Below are 21,979 nucleotides of genomic sequence, written 5' to 3'. Positions count from 1 at the left end.
GACACACACAGAGACACACACAGACACAGCACTGCGCTGCGTGAGAGAGGGCGAGACTGCTTAGAAGACAAAAATACGTTTATTGGCACATAACAGGCTTTAAAGCGCCAAGAGAGGCGCGAAACGCGTTAGAGTGCTACTCTTTCCCTATCCGAGGTCTGTTCTGTGCCAATAACATTGTTTTTAATCTTCTAAGCAGTCTAGACGTTTTCTCACGCAGAGCAGAGCCAGGGTTCTGTGTCTCTGATACACACAGTGATACACACAGTGATACACACAGTGATACACACACACAGTGATACACACACAGTGATACACACACAGTGATACACACACACAGTGATACATACACTGATACACACAGTGATACACACACAGTAATACACACAGTGATACGCACACAGTGATACACACACACAGTGATATGCACACAGCGACACATACGCAGGAATACGCACACAGTAATATGCACACAGTGATACGCACACAGTGACACATACGCAGTGATGCACACACAGTGATACGCACACAGAGACACATACGCAGTGATACGCACACAGTGATGCACACACAGTGATGCACACACAGGGATATGCACACAGAGACACATACGCAGTGATACGCACACAGTGATGCACACACATTGATACGCACTCAGAGACACGCACACAGTGATGCACACACAGTGATACACACACAGTGATACACACAGTGATGCACACACATTGATACGCACTCAGAGACACGCACACAGTGATGCACACACAGTGATACACACACAGTGATACGCACACAGTGATGCACACACATTGATACGCACTCAGAGACACGCACACAGTGATACTCACACAGTGATACACACACAGTGATACACACACAGTGATACACACAGTGATATACACAGGGATGCACACACAGTGATATACACAGGGATGCACACAGGGCTATAGTGATACACACAATGATATAGTGATATACAGTGTGATATAGGGATACACACAGTGCTACAGTGATACACACAGTGATATTAAGTGATATAGTGATACACAGTGATATAGTGATACACACAGTGAAACAGTGATACGCACAATGATACACACTGCTATAGGGATACACACAGTGATATAGTCATACACACTGTGATAGACACAGTGATACAGTCATACACACTGTGCTACACACAGTGATATAGTCGTATACACTGGGATACACAAAGTGATATAGTGATACACACCGTGATATAGTCATACACACTGTGATACAGACAGAGTGATACACACAGTAATATAGTGATACACACTGATACACACAGTGATACAGTGATACACTGTAATATAGTGGTACACAGTGATACAGTAATATAGTGATACACACAGTGAGATAGTGATACACACAGTGATATAATTATACACACAGTGATACACACAGTGATAGTGATACAGTGATACACACAGTGATATAATTATACACAGTGATAGTGATACACATTGTCATGGAACAAGAATCACATTCCTGCCCGACCCCCCTTCTGCTTGTCAGCTCCTTAAGTTCAGCTGCAGGCATTGGCTCCACTTACACACACTGTGCCTGTGTAACATGCAACAATGTTGCATTTCTTGCCTCTGAGCACATAATCAGTGAACTGCTACTGCAGCTTCTCCAGTCCTCCCAGTTAATGGACTTTCCCATGTTCTCCCCTGTCTTTTGCTGACAGTTAGTGCAGTCCCACTCAACCTTTAGTGTGACCCCTGCCCCTCACTTCCTTTTCCACCCTAGATTACAGTGAGTACAGACCTGTTTGCATCCACCCCTGGTAAGGCCTTTCTCTCTTACCATAGTCTAACCCCATAGAAGCATCCCACATAGAGAAGCACTCTCTGCCTACACTACACCCACAAGTTCCTGTGTTTTCTAATCCAGCAATAAAATTAAGAAAGACATTAAGGACTTGTCATGCTTTGGAAGAGGGAGGACATGAGTTGAGCTTACTGGAACTAATCATACATCATTCGTGACCCTGGTTCCAGGAAACACATATTGATACACAAAGTGATACACACACTTATACAGGTATATACAGTGATACACAAAGTGATATAATGATACAGTAATACACCCAGTGATAAACGGATACATAGTTATACAGTTATATACACAGTAATATAGTGACACACACAGTGATATAGTGATACACACAGTGATACACACAGTAATATAGTGATACACACAGTAATATAGTGATACACACAGTGATATAGTGATACACACTGTGATACACACAGTAATATAGTGATACACACAGTAATATAGTGATACACACAGTAATATAGTGATACACACAGTGATATAGTGATACACAGCGATATAGTGATACACACAGTAATATAGTGATACACACAGTAATATAGTGGTACACAGTGATATAGTGATACACACAGTAATATAGTGATACACACAGTAATATAGTGATACACACAGTGCTACATATAGTGACACAGTCATACACACTGTGATACACAGTGATATAGTGATGCACACAGTGATATAGTGATGCACACAGTGATACACGTAGTTATGTAGTCATACACACAGTAATATAGTGATACACACTGCGCTACATATAGTTACACAGTCATACACACTGTGATACACAGTGATATAGTGATACACACAGTGATACCATCATACACACTGTGATACACACAATAATATAGTCATACACACACAGTCATACACACTGGGATACACAGTGATATAGTGATACACACAGTGATACCGTCATACACACTGTGATACACACAGTAATATAGTCATACACACATAGTTGTACACACTGGGATACACAAAGTGATATAGTCACACACTGTGATACGCACTGTGATAGTGTGATACAGTGATACACACAGTGATATAGTGATACACACTGTGATAGTGTGATACAGTGATACACACAGTGATATAGTGATACACACTGTGATACATACTGCACCAGTGTGAGACCAGCCAGACGCTGTGTAAGAGTCTCCCGCCATACTGCGCCAGTGTGAGACCAGCCGGACGTTGTGTAAGAGTCTCCCGCCATACTGCGCCAGTGTGAGACCAGCCGGACGCTGTGTAAGAGTCTCCCGCCATACTGCGCCAGTGTGAGACCAGCCGGACGCTGTGTAAGTGTCTCCCGCCATACTGCGGCAGTGTGAGACCAGCCGGAATCAGTGTAAGGGTCTCCCGCCATTCTGTGGCGGTGTGAGACCAGCCGGAGTCGGTGTAAGGGTCTCCCGCCATATTGCGCAGGGGCTATATTGCACTCACAAGAGTGCTCCTGAAAATAAGCCTTTGGGTCGTTTGTATACGGCATGCCCCGGCCGCCTAGTCTCCCATTCAGCAGAGTGGTATACTGACGCCATCAGAGAGCCGCTTGTACACTGCAGGTTCTCCTCGATACTCCAGCCATTCTGGGAAAACAAAATGGCTGCTGACACTGGGTGTGGTTTCCTCAGTAATTCACAAATCCTACGCGTTTCACCACGTGAGTGGCTTCCCTGTTTATATAGTGCCACTTTAGGGAGTATTGAAGTTTCTCTGTCACAGTTTCTGTATATGCATGTTGGCATGTACATGGATGTCTTTGGCTGTCGCGTCTTCCTTCTGGATGTTGAATCTTCTTTCTTTCAGATCTTCTTGTCTCACTGCGTCCTGGATGTTCCTCGTTGGATGAATAGTTTTTTCACAGTAATTTGCCTCTCGTAAGAATGAAAAGGCAATTAGATACACGTATACAAAAGTCAGCTGCGATACAGGGAGAGATGGTAAGGCAATATATTATGGGATATAAAGGTAATGATATCTCACTCACACGGCTTAATGTGAGTGTTCTCCTATAGCAGTATCTTGTTGTCACCCGTGTCAAAAATTGATACGGGTCTTCAGATGAGGATAGCAGGTAAACACAGATCAAACGGTAGAGGAAGGGATGTATGGTGATAAAAGAATAATAAGTCCAAATACTCACACAGGCCAGTGTGAGTACACACTCATAGAAGTTTCTTTGAGCTTCTGATGGAAAATCCCCTAGGGTCTAGATGGAAGTATAGATGGACTACGGGGCACTGAGGTCTATGGGGGGGTGAATGCTTTATTGAAAGAATGGGCAAATGAACAAGTAATAAACACAATGATAAACAATGGGAATAAAGGTAAGTTAAAGGCTAAAAAACATGGAAGCAACTGTTGCTTCAAGGGGGGATAAAGACAGCATAGGGGGTCACTTGGTGGTTGGTGGTAAAAAGTCTCTTCATTGGTAACGGTTCGCAGCGATCAGAGAGGAGCCAGAGGTGTCGTGGTAACTCTCCATCCGGACGCAGAGACTTTTTACCACCAACCACCAAGTGGTTTATACCTACTAGACATCACGGTTAGCGATAGCGCCCGGGTAATTTTCCAACTGTGTGCGCATGTAACTGGTTGCACACGTATTGTATCTGCCATCCCTCACTCTGCAGTTTGACTCCAGTGATTGTGAATATACTCTCGTGATTCAGTCCTGGTGGTGTGCTGTCCTTGTGAGACACGCTCTTACATGTGCCACGTACGTCACTCTCGTGATCCAGTCCTGTTGGTGTGCAGTCTGTGACGATAAGGGTATGTTTGGCTGCATTTAATACAGGTTACACCCACCAGTACACCTACCTGTCAATAATATAATGTATTTATTCATGTATGTACAGATCCTTGTACACCTCCTGTGTATGTGTACTGTGCCCACATTGGGCTGATATTATAGTTTATAGCCTGGTTCCAGCACTTCGGGAACCAGGGGTTAACCGTATGCTTAATATTTAAATGTGCGGTCCTTTATGTGGTGAATGGGTACAGTATACAAGTATCCAACCTCAACAAAGGAGATCCCGGCGAGATAAGGTGAGTGCCGTGGGACATTGTAAAGCGAGGCCGGGCTGTGGACTCACGTGTGGGAAAAGTGGCTCCAAGAGGGGGGACTATTGTTCAACCCATACCCGGAGTTGTCTCTAACTTCGGGAGTATTGGGAGGACCAGGGGAACCGTTGCCGAGACTATGCCCTGTAGGCATGATTCTCATTGGTCCATTCAAATGGCCCACTCAACTTAAGCCTGCCCCTGTTGGCTGTCCTGGAAGTCTGGTAACCTCTCCTCACTCAGAAGCACACTCAGAAGAGAGTGAGCTGCTCCAAAGTTTCTGAGCTACATGCGGGGTGACCCCTCTCCATACAGCCGCCTACCATCTTCAAACCAACGGGCTAGACGAGCGGTTCAATGATACCCTGAAAAGGATGCTGTGGGCAGTTGTGGAGGCTGAGGGAGGGGGGGGGGACTGGGAAGCACACCTGCAACACCTATTGTTCGCATACAGGGAGGTGCCACAGAAGTTTACCGGCTTCTCACCCTTCGAGCTTCTATACGCACGCACCACTCGATCTGTTCCGGGAGGGATGGGGAGATCACCACAATGGATGCGACGGTGCTCCAGTATGTGTTGGAGCTCAGAGATTGGTTGGTCGATCTGATGGAGTTAGCGCAGGCTAAATTCAAGGGAGCTCAGACAAGGCAGAAGCGCTAGTATGATAGAAATGCCTATAGTAGAGTGTTCATCCCGGGGCAGAAGGTGCTTGTTCTAAAGCCGACTCCCCAGAACCTTGACTTAAGCCCGCCCCTGTGGGCTGTCCTAGAAGTCCGGTAACCTCCCCTTGCTCAGGATTGGTCCAACGCAGTCGAGCCCTCAATCGCTGATTGAACCCCAAACACAATCCCCTCCAGGATTGGTCAGGCCTCCGTCCTCCATATTAGTGGATGGAGACCGAGGACTAAATGAGTAGGAACCCGGCTTTGGTTCTAGAGACTTGGGGCATCATACAGTAAGCAGCAAAAAAATGCATTAGCCAGTTTAGCAATTAGCCATGTTTTTGGCGTGTTAAACTGGCTGTATGCTGTAAGGGGCGAATCCCTGGCGAATGAATTAGCCACCACCATTTGATGAAATGGCGTGTAACCAGTGGCGGGACGGCTGCCTGGCGAGAAACTGCCGAGAAGCCGTCCCCTGCCGAGTTGTGTTTGCAGCAGAGAGAGATCCACTGCTCTCTCGGCGCAAACATCAGCACAATAAAAATTATTTATAAAACAACTTTTATTCATAGTGTACATGTGCAGGGGGTCTCCGGAGCTGAACCGCATTGGTTTCAGGTCGGGGGACCCCCTGCTTCCCGAGATACAGGCCCCTTTATGAGGTGCCGGTATCCCTCTGCATTTAAAGGTCCCGATCACGTGACCGCGGAATGTAAACAAAGCAGAGGGATACCGGCACCCCCTAAAGGGGCCTGTATCTCGGGGAGCAGGGGGTCCCCGGACCTAAAACAAAAGCGCTTCAGCTCCGGAGACCCTCTGCACATCTACACTATGAGTAAAACACACATATCAATAAAGACTCGTTCCTTACCTTACAGGGTATCTGCTACGGTAGCGAAGCAGCATGAATATTTATTTAATAATACTGTACAGTGAGCAGGGGGTCCCCCGAGCTGAACCGCATCACTTTGTGGACCAGGGACCCCCTGCTTCCCGAGTTGCAGGCACCGGTATGTGTGATCGGATGGGCAGTGTCGCCGCCATGTTTATAGCGTCCCATACGCTACGTGCCCGCAACAAACATGGCGTCCACACTAACCGATGCCCCAAACCGGGTACTTTACATGTTATGCTACATGTATACACTGTAAATGCAATGTTTTAAGTGGCATTTGAGGCTTCAGATTGAATGATTACATGAGATTTGTGTAGGAAATTGCTTTTCAATTCATTGAGGATGTTATGCATAAGTGGTGTTGCCATTGCAGGATGGCTTCACCCCTTAATTACCTTTGAGGTTAGTACCCGATAAGGTGATTAAGGGGTTCATTGGTATGTTAATGTCATTGAGATGTATTGGCTATTTATTATTTTGGCAACGGACCCCAAGGATGATGCTGGCGACGGAGCCTTCTTATTGATGAGGTTAGTACAATTTTCTTTACTTTATTACGGTATTTAATGTGTTTAATAATGGCCAAATAATGTATTATCCCTATGTGGATAATAGTTATTTGGCACATTATTGTACTGTATGTGCTGGGGGAGGGGGTATTGGCCCCAAGGGTATTTGGTAGGACTCCCCTGTGGGTAGTGGGTGAGGGTGGTTAGACCTCAGGGTTGGGGGGGTTAGTGGGGGAGGGTATGTGGGTGATGGTGGGTTAACCCCTTAATGACTGTAGCGGTTAATAACCGCTATGGTGATTAAGGGGTTAGGGGACATTTCATTGGATGTTTTAATTCTTGTGTCTGTTTTGCAGAAGTGGATGGGGCATGGGCAGGATGAAGATGAGGATGGCCTTCATCGTGGCAACCGCACATGGGTGAGTGCTATATGTATTTAATGTCTTTATTGTTGTGTATGTATTTTAAATGGGCAACTGCACTATTATCCATTTGTGGATAATAGTCATTGTGCCCATTACTATACTGTATGTTAGGGGGGTATAGGTGTTGTTGGGGTTATATATATATATATATCAAAGCTGTGACCATGCAGCAAGCTTAAGCCTATAGGGAACCATGTTAAAAATGGTTATTGAGGCAAAAAGTGACACTGTGTGCTCATTTGCATGTCATTTCCCAGAATCCCTTGCTGCAGTGGAAGTGCTGTATGCTGGGTGATAATGGGGAAAGGCGGGGTTGCAGACCTGCCTAAGACATGCAGATGAGCATACAGTTATATTTGCATATATATATATATATATATATATATATATTTATTTAGTTAGTTAGTGTGGGGCTGGTGTGTGTATTTTTTATTATTGTGGGTAGTGGGTGTGGGTCAAGGGGGTATTAGCCCCAACGGTGGTTGTTTAGGGCTTGCGTGTGGGTAGCGGAAGGCCTTAACCCCTTCATGTTAAGTGCACCCGCAACCCCCCCGCAAGCCCTAAACAAACAACAAGGGCCAAATACCCCCTTCACCCACCCCCGCTACCCACAATAAACCTGGCACGGCTCTTTAACCCCTTCATTGCCTTAGCGGTTAACCGCTAAGGTAATGAAGTGGGCTTTAAATGCATTTTTCCTGCCTCGGATGCATGCCGGGGGGCTCCGGTGCTGATATTAATGGTATCAGCTCCGGAGACCGCCGGCATCAATCCCAGCCAGGAAAAAGGCCTGAATTTTTTCTAAGTGCCGATCCGCCGCTCATCCGCTGCCTCTGAGCAGCAACTTGCCATCTTTTTCTTGCGTGGCTGATCCGCCAGCAAAACGGTATTCTAGAGAGGCGAATAGCTCCGCTTAGCTACTCGCCTCTACTAGAATACAGCATGGCGGAAAAAGTTGGATTTTTAGGCGGAAAGTGCCTTCTCGCCCCGCCACCGGCGGGAAAAAAAAAACCGCCAGCAAAACTGCCGGCCGCTTACTGCATGAACCCCTTGGTGTGGAATGCTCAGAAACCCGAAGTGGACCCTTTAAATTTATTAAGTCATCCAAGGGTGTTCCTGAGACTTGCAGAGGACTTTGGAGGGAAGCAACGGCGGGAAATTTGAAACTGCTAATGGAGAGCAAGCCAGTGCTGGCCCTACTACCATGGACAGTGGCGCAAGGTGGGTATATGTATCGGGATAAACTTCTGGACAGAGGTCCCCACACCTAGAACGTTAGGTGGTTCCCCCAGTTACCCCAGGTGTGTGTGTGTGTGTGTGTGTGTGCCACGCACGCGCCTCTCGTGATCCAGCCCTGGTGGCGTGCCATCCTTGTGAGACGCTCTTTCCTGTGCCACGCACGCACCTCTCGTGATCCAGCCCTGGTGGCATGCAGTCCTTGTGAGACGCTCTTTCCTGTGCCATGCTGCTCGCGTGATCCAGCCCTGGTGGCATGCAGTCCTTGTGAGACGCTCTTTCCTGTGCCATGCTGCTCGCGTGATCCAGCCCTGGTGGCATGCAGTCCTTGTGAGACGCTCTTTCCTGTGCCACGCTGCTCGCGTGATCCAGTCCTGGTGGCGTGCCATCCTTGTGAAACGCTCGTTTTCCTGTGCCACGCTGGTCGCGTGATCCAGCCCTGGTGGCTTGCAGTCCTTGTGAGATGCTCTTTCCTGTGCCACGCCGCTCTTGTGATCCAGCCCTGGGGGCGTGCCATCCTTGTGAGACGCTCTCTTTCCTGTGCCACGTATGCCGCCCACGTTATCCAGTCCTTGTGGCATGCAGTCCTTGTGAGACGCTCTCTTTCCTGTGCCATACACACCGCTCTCGTGATCCAGTCCTGGGGGGCATGCAGTCCTTGTGAGACGCTCTCTTTCCTGTGCCACGTACGCCGCCCACGTTATCCAGTCCTTGTGGCATGCAGTCCTTGTGAGACGCTCTCTTTCCTGTGCCACGCACGCCGCCCACGTTATCCAGTCCCGGTGGCGTCGGGCTCGGTTTGAGTATGACCGGCGTGAGAGGAGTAGAGCACTATTAGAGTATATTCGGAATAAGGGGACGGCTGTCCTGATACAGAGCACTGCTCCGATGTGTCACGCACGGCTGTGATATCAGTGGTTCCTGCACTCTGCCCCCACCATTCAGAACCACTGGCACAGAATGCCAGAGGCATCACAGCCTGTGTCCCAGAATGCACAGCGGCATAGTGGAGCTGGACACTGAAATGATGGTGGGATAAGAAAGGGAGTTACGAGTTACAGAGAGAGGTCTGAGGTTTGACGTCAGGTTGTAGGTTAAAGGTCAGTGTATTGAAGAAAGATTTGGGTCAACGGAAGAGGTTAAAATGGGAAATTCACCAAATATTACTGATATATTTATTATGTCAGCAGCAAGATGAGAGATATACATGGATGGTTATACACGGACAGATATACAGTTATACACAGACAGGTATACACAGACGGTTATATACAAAGAAAGGTATACTCAGACAGATATACAGTTATACACAGACAGAAATATACACAGACAGGTATACACAGACAGATATACATTGGTCTGATTTCAGGGCACTCTCAGTATGTTTATATTGGGTTCATCTGTGCATAGGTGTATTCTGTGGATTTAATTCATATATCCATTGTGTGTATAGTCCTGCAGTATATGTAACTATGCTCCATGCTGCGCTGTGTTAAACACTATGCGATGTCAGAGTATCATATCTCATTAATTATATATGCAGAGGTATTTCCTATGTGACACATTAGATCATTAATCAGGCTTCTTGCTATTAGTTACATGTTTAGATGCCCGGCAGGTCTTGAGATAATTGGGAACTCAGTCCCCAATGTACTCATAGCTTTTTGTGCCTGATCTCTACTGATCTGTACTATGTATTCTCATTTTCAGTCTGTTTTTATTATAGGAGGTGTAGGAGAGGCTTGTGTGTTGGTTTTCATGATTTTTTAAGTGTATGTGTTTTTTTTGTAGATGTGTTTAATTAAAATATTCTTTTGATAATCTTTATTACATATCTGCTTTATTCTTTGCATTATCTGAGTGCTTCTTATTGGGTTTCTTTTTCTGTGTGTATTTATATTATTTTACCCATAGCACCGCCAAAGCTGGGTATTTTCTACAGGGATATTTCTATTGGCTTACAGATTGCATTTATTTAACAGTGTTGATTGCGGTGTCTGTCTTTTGTGTGTGTTAGATATACAGTTATACACAGACAGATACAGTATACACAGATGGGTATGCACATGCAGATACAGTATACAGTTATACACAGACAGATATACACAGACGGGTATGCACATGCAGATACAGTATACAGTTATACACAGACAGATATACACAGACGGGTATGCACAGACAGATGGACAGAGCCAGACAGGTCCCCATTAGCAGCTGTGACATGGGCAGTGCCAGCCAAGGTGGGGAGGCTCCGGAGAGAGAGGGAGCCAGGTGTCCCCAAAAGGCAATGTGTGTGTGACACTAACACAATGTGATACTAAGACCAGACTTTGTAAAACTGAGGTCTTTCTCTTACCAGATCAGACAGACGCCCCCAAGATGAGACTGGAACCCCTCCCCAAGATAAGACTGGATCCCCTCCCCCAGGTGAGACTGGACCCTTCCCTGTAGATCAAACTGACAGCCCCCTATTCAGAACAGACCCTCACCCTACATATTGATAAGACTGGTTTCCCCATACCGGACTGACCCCCCACCCCGCAATTCAGACCAAACCCCCACACACCCCAGCTCACCTAAAATTGCTTCCCCAGATAGCACCACTGCCCCCAGAACAGACGGCCCCCAACCCCCAGTTAAAACCAGCCCCCCCCCCCTGGAGTCACCTGGATTGAAACATCACTGTAGGAGCCTCCTATGACCCCACTGACGGCCGTGGGGCTCTCTCCGTGGATGGCGTAGGATCCATCAGGACAGATGTGCTCGGAGCCATCAGCCCGTGTCAGGGAAGCGCGCACAAAGTCCAGAGCCTGCTCCAGCGCATAAGTGTCCTTGGAACATGTGTCCAGGATGTGTCCCCCCAGTGTCAGCCCCGGAAGCAGCTCTGGGTCCCTGTTTATGGCGTCCAGCGCAAAAAGCATGGCCTCCAGACGTTGGATCCCACGGTGCTCGTTAATCTTCCCGCACTCCTCTGCTGCTACCCCCTTCTCATGCACTGGGAAAAGCCCCCCGATTACCAGCTCCCCTTCCACACGAATCTCCTTCTTGGAGGGGACTCCCCCATTCTGATTGGATGAATCCGGGAGGAGGAGGGCCCACAGCAGCAGGGGCAGAGCCATGACCACAGCCAATCGGATGGGGGGAGGGGAGGAGTGGGCGTGACCTATGTGTATGAGCTCCGCCCCCACGGAGCAGCCCCCAAATATACCAGAGTCAGAAGGGCCACTGAGACCAGGAGGTCAGAGAGAGTCACAGCCTAGAGCCCTGGAGAGAGAGGGGGAGAGAGTCAGCACATGGAGGACACATTGGTGACATGTAATGTAGGCCCATCACAACCACATGGGAATTATACAGACACTTGTTTATATATGGATAAACACACACACACACGGGGATGCATACATACATACACATGCACACATGTATACAAATATACACTAACACATGCACACGCATACATATACACACATACGTGCACATGCACACCCACATACGTGTACATATGCATATGTAGGCGCACATACATGCACACCCACACATGGTGATACAAAAAAAGAAAGGAAGTGATCAATACACCAATTAAATGTTAAAAGTGTTTCCACTGAAGAAGTGGTAGAGGTATGAAACGCGTAGGGCTAATGGTTCGAGATTGGACTACGTGAGCCTCCTGTACACCACACCGGTGCTGCAAGGTTGATGGTCCACCACACTGGTGCTGCGAAGTCGGCGGTCCACCACACTGGTGCTGAGAGAGGTCATCGTTCCACCACATCGGTGCTGCGAGGTCATCGTTCCACCACACCGGTGCTGAGAGAGGTCAGCGTTTCACCACACCGGTCCTGAGAGAGGTCAGCGTTCCACCACATCAGTCCTGAGAGAGGTCAGCTTTCCACCACACCGGTCCTGAGAGAGGTCAGCATTCCACCACACCGGTGCTGAGAGAGGTCAGTGTTCCACCACACCGGTGCTGCGAGGTCATCATTCCACCACACCTGGTCCTGAGAGAGGTCAGCATTCCACCACACCAGTCCTGACAGTGGTCAGCTTTCCACCCCACTGGCGCTGAGAGAGGTTGGTGTTCCACCCCACCGGTGTTGAGAGAGGTCGGCGTTCCACCACACCTGTGCTGAGAGTTTGGCATTCCACCACACCGGTTCTGAGAGATTGGCGTTCCACCACACCGGTGCTGAGAGAGGTCTTTCCGCGGTTCTGTTCCACCACACAGAGATTGAACCGGGAACTTCTGGATATCGACGACTTTATTGATAAGCTGATCTGATATTTAACATACGTGAGTCTAATACCTATTGTGTACTGTTTCAATAAGTGAGTAATACAGTATTACACTATGGGTGTCTCCTTGCGCTTGTCTATTCTTCTGATACATATATACAGTACATGCGCATATACACACAAACACACACACATGCATACATATACATATGCATAAACACACACACACACACACACACAAACACACATACGCACACAAACATAGACATGCACGCACATACACACAAACAAATACAAACATACATAAATACACACACATACATATATACGCACATGCACATACACACATACATATAGTATATGTATATATATGCAAACACATACAAACATTTATATACAGGCATACCCCGCATTAACGTACGCAATGGGACCGGAGAATGTATGTAAAGCGAAAATGTACTTAAAGTGAAGCACTACCTTTTCCCCACTTATCGATGCAAGTACTGTACTGCAATCGTCATATACGTGCATAACTGATGTAAATAACGCATTAGTAACAGGCGCTATTATCTCCCCGCTTGCGCACAGCTTCGGTGCAGGTAGGGAGCTGGTATTGTTGTTCAGGAAGTGCTGACAGGCGCATGCGTGAGCTGCCGTTTGCCTATTGGGCGAATGTACTTACTCGCGAGTGTACTTAAAGTGAGTGTCCTTAAACCGGGGTATGCCTGTACACACATACATATACAGTTGTGTGAAAAAGAAAGTACACCATCTTTGAATTCTATGGTTTTACATATGAGGACATAATAACAATCATCTGTTCCTTAGCAGGTCTAAAAATTAGGTAAATACAATCTCAGATGAACAGCAACACATTACATATTACACCGTGTCATGATTTATTTAACAAAAATAAAGCCAAAATGGAGAAGCCATGTGTGAAAAACTAAGTATACCTTATGATTCAATAGCTTGTAGAACCACCTTTAGCATCAATAACTTGAAGTAATTGTTTTCTGTATGACTTTATCAGTCTCTCACATCGTTGTGGAGGAATTTTGGCCCACTCTTCTTTACAACGTTGCTTCAGTTCATTGAGGTTTGTGGGCATTTGTTTATGCACAGCTCTCTTAAGGTCCTGCCACAGCATTTCAATCGGGTTGAGGTCTAGACTTTGACTGGGCCATTGCAACACCTTGATTCTTTTCTTTTTCAGCCATTCTGTTGTAGATTTGCTGGTGTGCTTGGGATCATTGTCCTGTTGCATGACCCAATTTCGGTCAAGCTTTAGCTGTCGGACAGATGGCCTCACATTTGACTCTAGAATACTTTGGTATACAGAGGAGTTCATGGTCAACTCAATGACTGCAAAGTTCCCAGGTCCTGTGGCTTCAAAACAAGTCCAAATCATCACCCGTCCACCACCGTGCTTGACAGTTGGTATGAGGTGTTTGTGCTGATATGCTGTGTTTGTTTTTTGCCAAATGTGGCGCTGTGCATTATGGCCAAACATCTCCACTTTGGTCTCGTCTGTCCAAAGGACATTGTTCCAGAAGTCTTGTGGTTTGTTCAGAAGCAACTTTGCAAACCTAAGCCGTGCTGCCATGTTCTTTTTAGAGAGAAGAGGCTTTCTCCTGGCAACCCTTCCAAACAAACCATACTTGTTCAGTCTTTTTCTAATTGTACTGTCATGAACTTTAACATTTAACATGCTAACTGAGGCCTGCAGAGTCTGAGATGTAACTCTTGGGTATTTTGCAATTTCTCTAAGCATTGCACGGTCTGACCTTGAGGTGAATTTGCTGGGACGTCCACTCCTGGGAAGATTGGCAACTGTCTTGAATGTTTTCCACTTATGAATAATCTTTCTCACTGTAGATTGATGGACTTTAAATTGTTTGGAAATGGCCTTATAACCCTTTCCAGATTGATGGGCAGCAACAATTGCTTCTCTAAGATCATTGCTGATGTCTTTCCTCCATGGCATTGTGTTAACCTTGACAAAGGCTGCCTGTGTGCAGCCGAATCGTTGGATTTATGCTGGATTAAATTTTCTACTTTGTGATAAGACCGTGTGCCTGGACAATTCTCTTTACACTAATACCACTTGGGGACCTGGTAGGACGACCCCCCTTGGTCCATGGGCACAGGTGACATTATAGTGCTTCACTGATTGTGTGCCAGATCACCTCTTTCTATTGTGTTAACACACACCTGAATGCTCCAGACCAGCAAACTGCTAAAACTTCGGCTTTTATAGAGGTGGTCACACTTGCTGATGATCAATTAATCAAGGGCATTTGATTAGCAGTAATGATAAGTCTGCTACTTAGCATCTTAATTCCTATGGAAGCAGTAAGGGTGTACAGGCATACCCCGGTTTAAGTACACTCACTTTAAGTACACTCGCGAGTAAGTACATCTCGCTCAATAGGCAAATGGCAGCTCACGCATGCGCCTGTCAGCACGTCATGAACAGCAATCCGGCTCCCTACCTGTACCGAAGCTGTGCGCAAGCGGGGAGACTATAGAGCCTGTTACACATGCGTTATTTACATCAGTTATGCACGTACAGTATAGGACGATTGCAGTACAGTACATGTATCAATAAGTGGGAAAAAGGCAGTGCTTCACTTTAAGTACATTTTCACTTTACATACATGCTCTGGTCCCATTGCGTACGTTAATGTGGGGTATGCCTGTACTTAGTTTTTCACACATGGCTTCTCCATTTTGGCTTTATTTTTGTTAAATAAATCATGACACGGTGTAATATGTCATGTGTTGTTGTTCATCTGAGGTTGTATTTACCTAATTTTTAGGCCTGCTAAGGAACAGATGATTATTATTATGTCCTGATATGTAAAACCATAGAATTCAAAGAGGGTGTACTTTCTTTTTGACACAACTGTATAGGCACACTCACATACACATATATACACACACACACACATAAACATACATATACACACATACAAACATACGTATATTGATACATACACACAGACATACATATACAGTATACCCCCCCCCCCCCACACACACACACACTGTTCATACACATACATATGTTTAACCCCTATCTCCTTGAACATTTAGGAATGCCTCTCACACCCATCTCAACCAAACCTCATCTTTTAACTACAATCTCTCTTGTCATTTGATCCCAAACTACTTGAACGTGTTGACTCTAAGCACACGATGCACTTTCCTCTAACGCTTCGATCTGGATCCATCCGAACCCCTGAGACACAAAATCACAGAGACCTCAGTGCCGACTGTTTCACAGTGTTTTCCGCTGTATGCATTCTATGTCTTGTTCTTGTCCTTACTTCTTGTCCTTACGCTGAGGGATATGTTGGCGTAATATAAATAAAATATAATACTATTAATACACACACACACACACACACACACACACACACACACACACACACACACACACACACACACACACACGTATACACACGTGCATCACACCTATACAGACATACAGATATATATATACACATATATATGTATACATACACACACATATACACGGCTGGGGGGGGGGCACATGGTAACCATGGAAACCAGAATTGGGGAGAGATCCAGGGATGTGTCCTTCTTCAGTATAACCTAGTTAACCCTTCCCCTGCTGGAAAGCAACAGGTGAGCGAGAGAGAAAGGGTGCATCTCTAATACAGAGAGAGACAGGGGGATTTATGTAATACAGAGAGAGACAGGGGAATTTATCTAATACAGAGAGACAGGGGGTTTCTGTAATATATATACAGTCTAATACAGATAAGGGGGGGGGGAGAAATGGGTCCCCTCTAGTCTCCAACTAATTTGCATAATCCCCAGAATACATTTGATTTTAATGAGGTTAGAATGGAGTGCCTTATTAAAAAAAGACAGACGTCAGAGAGAGACAGGTAGGGTCACAGAGACAGTCCGGTTCAGAGAAACAAGATGAGAGAGAGACAGGCAGGGACAAAGACAGACAGGCGGTGACATTGAGACTGATGGGGAGAGAGAGGCAGGCAGGGACAGAGTGAGACAGACAGGGACAGGGTGAGACAGACAGGAATAGAGTGAGACTGATGGGGAAAGGGAGGCAGGCAGGGACAGAGTGAGACAGACAGGGACAGGGTGAGACAGACAGGGACAGAGTGAGACAGATGGGGAAAGAGAGGCAGGCAGGGACAGAGTGGGACAGGGTGAGACAGACAGGGATAGAGTGAGATAGACAGAGACAGGCAGGGACAGGGTGAGACAGGCAGGGACAGAGTGAGACGGACAGGGTGAGACAGGCAGGGACAGAGAGAGACAGATAGGTACAGGGTGAGACAGACAGGGACAGAATGAGACAGGCAGGGACCGAGAGAGACCGGCAGGGACTGAGGGAAACTGGCAGGGACAGAGAGAGAGAGAGAGGCAGGGACAGAGAGAAACAGAAAAGGACCGAGTGAGGAAGGGAGAGACCCTAAACTTTTCTTGCCCCCACATCTACTGACCCTAAATGGTGTGAGGGTCAGGGGGCACTATGCTTTACCTGTAATTGAATCCTCATTGTTATAACGAATAGGGAGAGATAAGAGATTGGGATTAGACTGAGATTAGCTGTCAAATCTCCCCGGAGCATGAGATTAAACACACACACTTTCTATAGGATTACAGAGCAAGCAACGTAACCCCAAATCCTGCACTGCCCTAACATTCGCAGAGCGGAGACAGGTTGCACATATATACCTCATATTCACTGGGAAGTGGGGCATACACCTCATATACACTGGAGAGTGGGGCATATAGCTCATATACACTGCGGAGCGGGGCATACATCTCATATACACTGGGGAGTGGGGCATACATCTCATATACACTGGGGAGTGGGGCATACATCTCATATACACTGGGGAGTGGGGCATACACCTCATATACACTGGGGAGTGGGGCATACATCTCATATACACTGGGGAGTGGGGCATACACCTCATATACACTGGGGAGCGGGGCATATACCTCATATACACTGGGGAGCGGGGCATACACCTCATATACACTGGGGAGCGGGGCATATACCTCATATACACTGGGGAGCGGGGCATACACCTCATATACACTGGGGAGTGGGGCATACACCTCATATACACTGGGGAGCGGGGCATATACCTCATATACACTGGGGAGCGGGGCATACACCTCATATACACTGGGGAGCGGGGCATATACCTCATATACACTGGGGAGCGGGGCATACACCTCATATACACTGGGGAGTGGGGCATATAGCTCATATACACTGGGGAGCGGGGCATATACCTCATATACACTGGGGAATGGGGCATACATCTCATATACACTGGGGAGCTGGGCATACACCTCATATACACTGGGGAGCGGGGCATACACCTCATATACACTGGGGAGCGGGGCATATACCTCATATACACTGGGGAGCGGGGCATACACCTCATATACACTGGGGAGTGGGGCATACACCTCATATACACTGAGGAGTGGGGCATACACCTCATATACACTGGGGAGCGGGGCATATAGCTCATATACACTGGGGAGCGGGGCATATAGCTCATATACACTGGGGAGTGGGGCATATAGCTCATATACACTGGGGAGCGGGGCATACACCTCATATACACTGGGGAGTTGGGCATACATCTCATATACACTGGGGAGTGGGGCATATAGCTCATATACACTGGGGAGCGGCGCATACATCTCATATACACTGGGGAGCGGGGCATACACCTCATATACACTGGGGAGCGGGGCATACACCTCATATACACTGGGGAGTGGGGCATATAGCTCATATACACTGGGGAGTGGGGCATACACCTCATATACACTGGGGAGTGGGGCATATACCTCATATACACTGGGGAGTGGGGCATACACCTCATATACACTGGGGAGCGGCGCATACATCTCATATACACTGGGGAGCGGGGCATACACCTCATATACACTGGGGAGCGGGGCATAAAGCTCATATACACTGGGGAGCGGGGCATACACCTCATATACACTGGGGAGTGGAGCATACACCTCCTATACACTGGGGAGTGGGGCATATACCTCATATACACTGGGGAGCGGAGCATATAGCTCATATACACTGGGGAGCGGGGCATAAAGCTCATATACACTGGGGAGTGGGGCATACAGCTCATATACACGGAAGCAGAGCATACATCTCATATACACTGGGGAGTGGGGCATACATCTCATATACACTGGGGAGTGGAGCATACACCTCCTATACACTGGGGAGTGGGGCATATACCTCATATACACTGGGGAGTGGGGCATACATCTCATATACACTGGGGAGTGGAGCATACACCTCCTATACACTGGGGAGTGGGGCATACATCTCATATACACTGGGGAGCGGGGCATACACCTCATATACACTGGGGAGTGGGGCATACATCTCATATACACTGGGGAGCGGGGCATACACCTCATATACACTGGGGAGCGGGGCATACATCTCATATACACTGGGGAGCGGGGCATATACCTCATATACACTGAGGAATGGGGCATACATCTCATATACACTGGGGAGTGGGTAATACACCTAATATACACTGGGGAGTGGGGCATACACCTCATATACACTGGTGAGCGGGGCATACATGTCATATACACTGGGGAGTGGGGCATACATCTCATATACACTGGGGAGTGGAGCATACACCTCATATACACTGGGGAGCGGGGCATACATCTCATATACACTGGGGAGTGGGACATACACCTCATATACACTGGGGAGTGGAGCATACACCTCATATACACTGGGGAGCGGGGCATACATCTCATATACACTGGGGAGTGGGGCATACATCTCATATACACTGGGGAGTGGGGCATACATCTCATATACACTGGGGAGTGAGGCATACACCTCCTATACACTGGGGAGCGGGGCATACATCTCATATACACTGGGGAGTGGGGCATACACCTCATATACACTGGGGAGTGGGGCATACATCTCCTATACACTGGGGAGTGGGGCAGAGGGAGTACCTCTTTTCTCATTCCCCTTTCTCCGCCTTTTTTACCTTCCTTGCTCCAGTCTCTCTTTTGCCCTCACCCCACGTACCCGGCTCTTTTATTTACACACCCACAGTAGTGCTGATTTTTTATTTACACACCCACAGTAGTACTGATTTCTTATTTACACACCCACAGCAGTGCTGATTTTTTATTTACACACGCACAGCAGTGCTGATTTTTTATTTACACACGCACTGTAGTGCTGATTTTTTATTTACACACCCACAGCAGTGCTGATTTTTTATTTACACACCCACAGTAGTGCTGATTTTTTATTTACACACCCAGAGTAGTGCTGATTTCTTATTTACACACCCACAGCAGTGCTGATTTTTTATTTACACACGCACAGCAGTGCTGATTTTTTATTTACACACGCACAGCAGTGCTGATTTTTTATTTACACACGCACAGCAGTGCTGATTTTTTATTTACACACCCACAGTAGTACTGATTTTTTATTTACACACTGGGGTTTCATTGCTGGAGGTTTGTCCCTATTTAGAATTCTGCGTTTAATTAACATTGCTTCAATCTTTCTAAAGCCCAAATGTTTGCCCCATGTAACATTGTATTACAGCAGACAAAGTGCCGCTACTTTAGGTACAGCAGCCACTGCACACTATGAACCTGTCTCTTCCTCTCTCTTTCTGTCCTCTATTTTCTCCCATGCTCTATGTCTATTATATTGTCTTTCTCCCCTATAACTATCTTCATTCTCACTCTTTCTCCCTCCCTTCTGCCCTCTGTCTCTCTCTCCCTTCCCAGTATCTCTCCCCATCAGCCCCTTTCTCACTCATTCTCTCTTCCCTCAGTCTCTCTCTCTCACTCTCCATCAGTTTCTCACCCCCTTTGTCTCTCACTTCCTTTGCCCCTCTACCTATCCCTCTCTCTCCCTTCCCAGTATCTCTCCGCATCAGTCTCCCTTTCACTCATTCTCTCTTCCCCTCGGTCTCTCGCCCTCCCTACCTCTCACTCACTCACCCTACCCAGTATCTCTCCCTATCAGTCTCCCTCTCACTCATTCTCTCTTCCCCTCAGTCTCTCTCTCTCCCTCACTCTCGCCCCTATAATTGCTTCAAATTATCTCTCACTTTCTCACTTGCACTACTTCCCTCTATCACACCTTTTCTTCTGTCCCACACACTCTCTCTTCCTCAGCCTCTCTCTCTCTCTCTCCCTCCCGCAGTCTCACGCTCTCCCTCTCACCTGGATGCTGCTGTTCATGGTCCTGAATCGGATTCTCTTCAGCTATTCCAAGGCTGGGAGAGGGGGGTACGTTATAGGGAGGGGGCTCTGTGTCTCATTAAGGGGTCTCTGTCTGCTATATAATAAGGGCCTATGTTTGTATAGGGGACTCATTCCTGAGTAGGAGGGGGCCTGTTCTGTGTAGTGGGTTCTATCCAGTACAGAGGAGTCTGTGTTCTACATGGCAGTCTCTGTATTATATAGGGAGTTATGGGGGTGTCTGTATTGTATAGGGTGTCTGTGCTGTATATGGGGGTCTCTGTATTGTATATGGTGTTATGTGGATCTCTGTATTGTATTGGGTGTCGGTGTTCTAAATGGGGTCTCTGTGTTGTATAGGGCGTTATGGGGGTCTCTGTCCGGTTTAGTGACCTGTGTTGGATGAGTGGGGGTCTCTCTCTCAGGCCGCTGCTGGCTCCGGCTCTCTTCTCCCCCGGAGTAAAGATGCTTGCACTCAGATTCTCTCCCGTGCTGGGTTTCCATGGGAAGTTCCTCTCTTCACTCCCGTCTCACACACTGCTTCGCATGCGATGTCTTGGAGTCTCTCTGTGTCTCTCCTTCTTATATACTGGATATTCTCCTGGTTCTTTTGCAATCTTCTCTTTCTGCTTCTCTCTCAATCTTCTCTCACACTCTTCTCTCTGCTTCGCTTCTTTCTCTCTGTCTGCTTCTCTCTCTCCCTCTCTCTGCTTCTTCTTCCCTGTTTCTCTCCCCCTCTGCTTCTCTTTCCCTGCTTTTCTCTCTCTCTCTCTCTCTCT

The 21,979-nt window shown here is 47.1% G+C and overlaps 1 protein-coding gene across 5 annotated transcripts in view; it reads right to left on the bottom strand.

Annotated features, from left to right (window-relative positions):
- GRM2 (glutamate metabotropic receptor 2) overlaps positions 1–21,979 on the bottom strand; it is a 38,758-nt gene that overhangs the window by 16,283 nt on the left and 496 nt on the right. For 2 of the 5 annotated variants that reach the window (XM_075574217.1, XM_075574214.1), the window contains exons 1-2: positions 21,183–21,979; positions 11,327–11,924 (exon numbers count right to left, since the gene is read on the bottom strand). The exon at positions 21,183–21,979 is cut by the window's right edge. In XM_075574217.1, coding sequence (XP_075430332.1) covers positions 11,327–11,779 — 453 coding nt within the window. In that variant the 5' untranslated portion in view covers positions 11,780–11,924; positions 21,183–21,979. The remainder of the gene's footprint in view (positions 1–11,326; positions 11,925–21,182) is intronic. The other 3 variants (XM_075574215.1, XM_075574216.1, XM_075574218.1) reach the window with 3 other exon arrangements.

This window comes from Ascaphus truei, chromosome 17, assembly GCF_040206685.1.
Source record: "Ascaphus truei isolate aAscTru1 chromosome 17, aAscTru1.hap1, whole genome shotgun sequence".
NCBI classification, from domain to species: Eukaryota; Metazoa; Chordata; class Amphibia; order Anura; family Ascaphidae; genus Ascaphus; species Ascaphus truei.
This window is presented reverse-complemented; position numbering and strand designations above follow the sequence as displayed.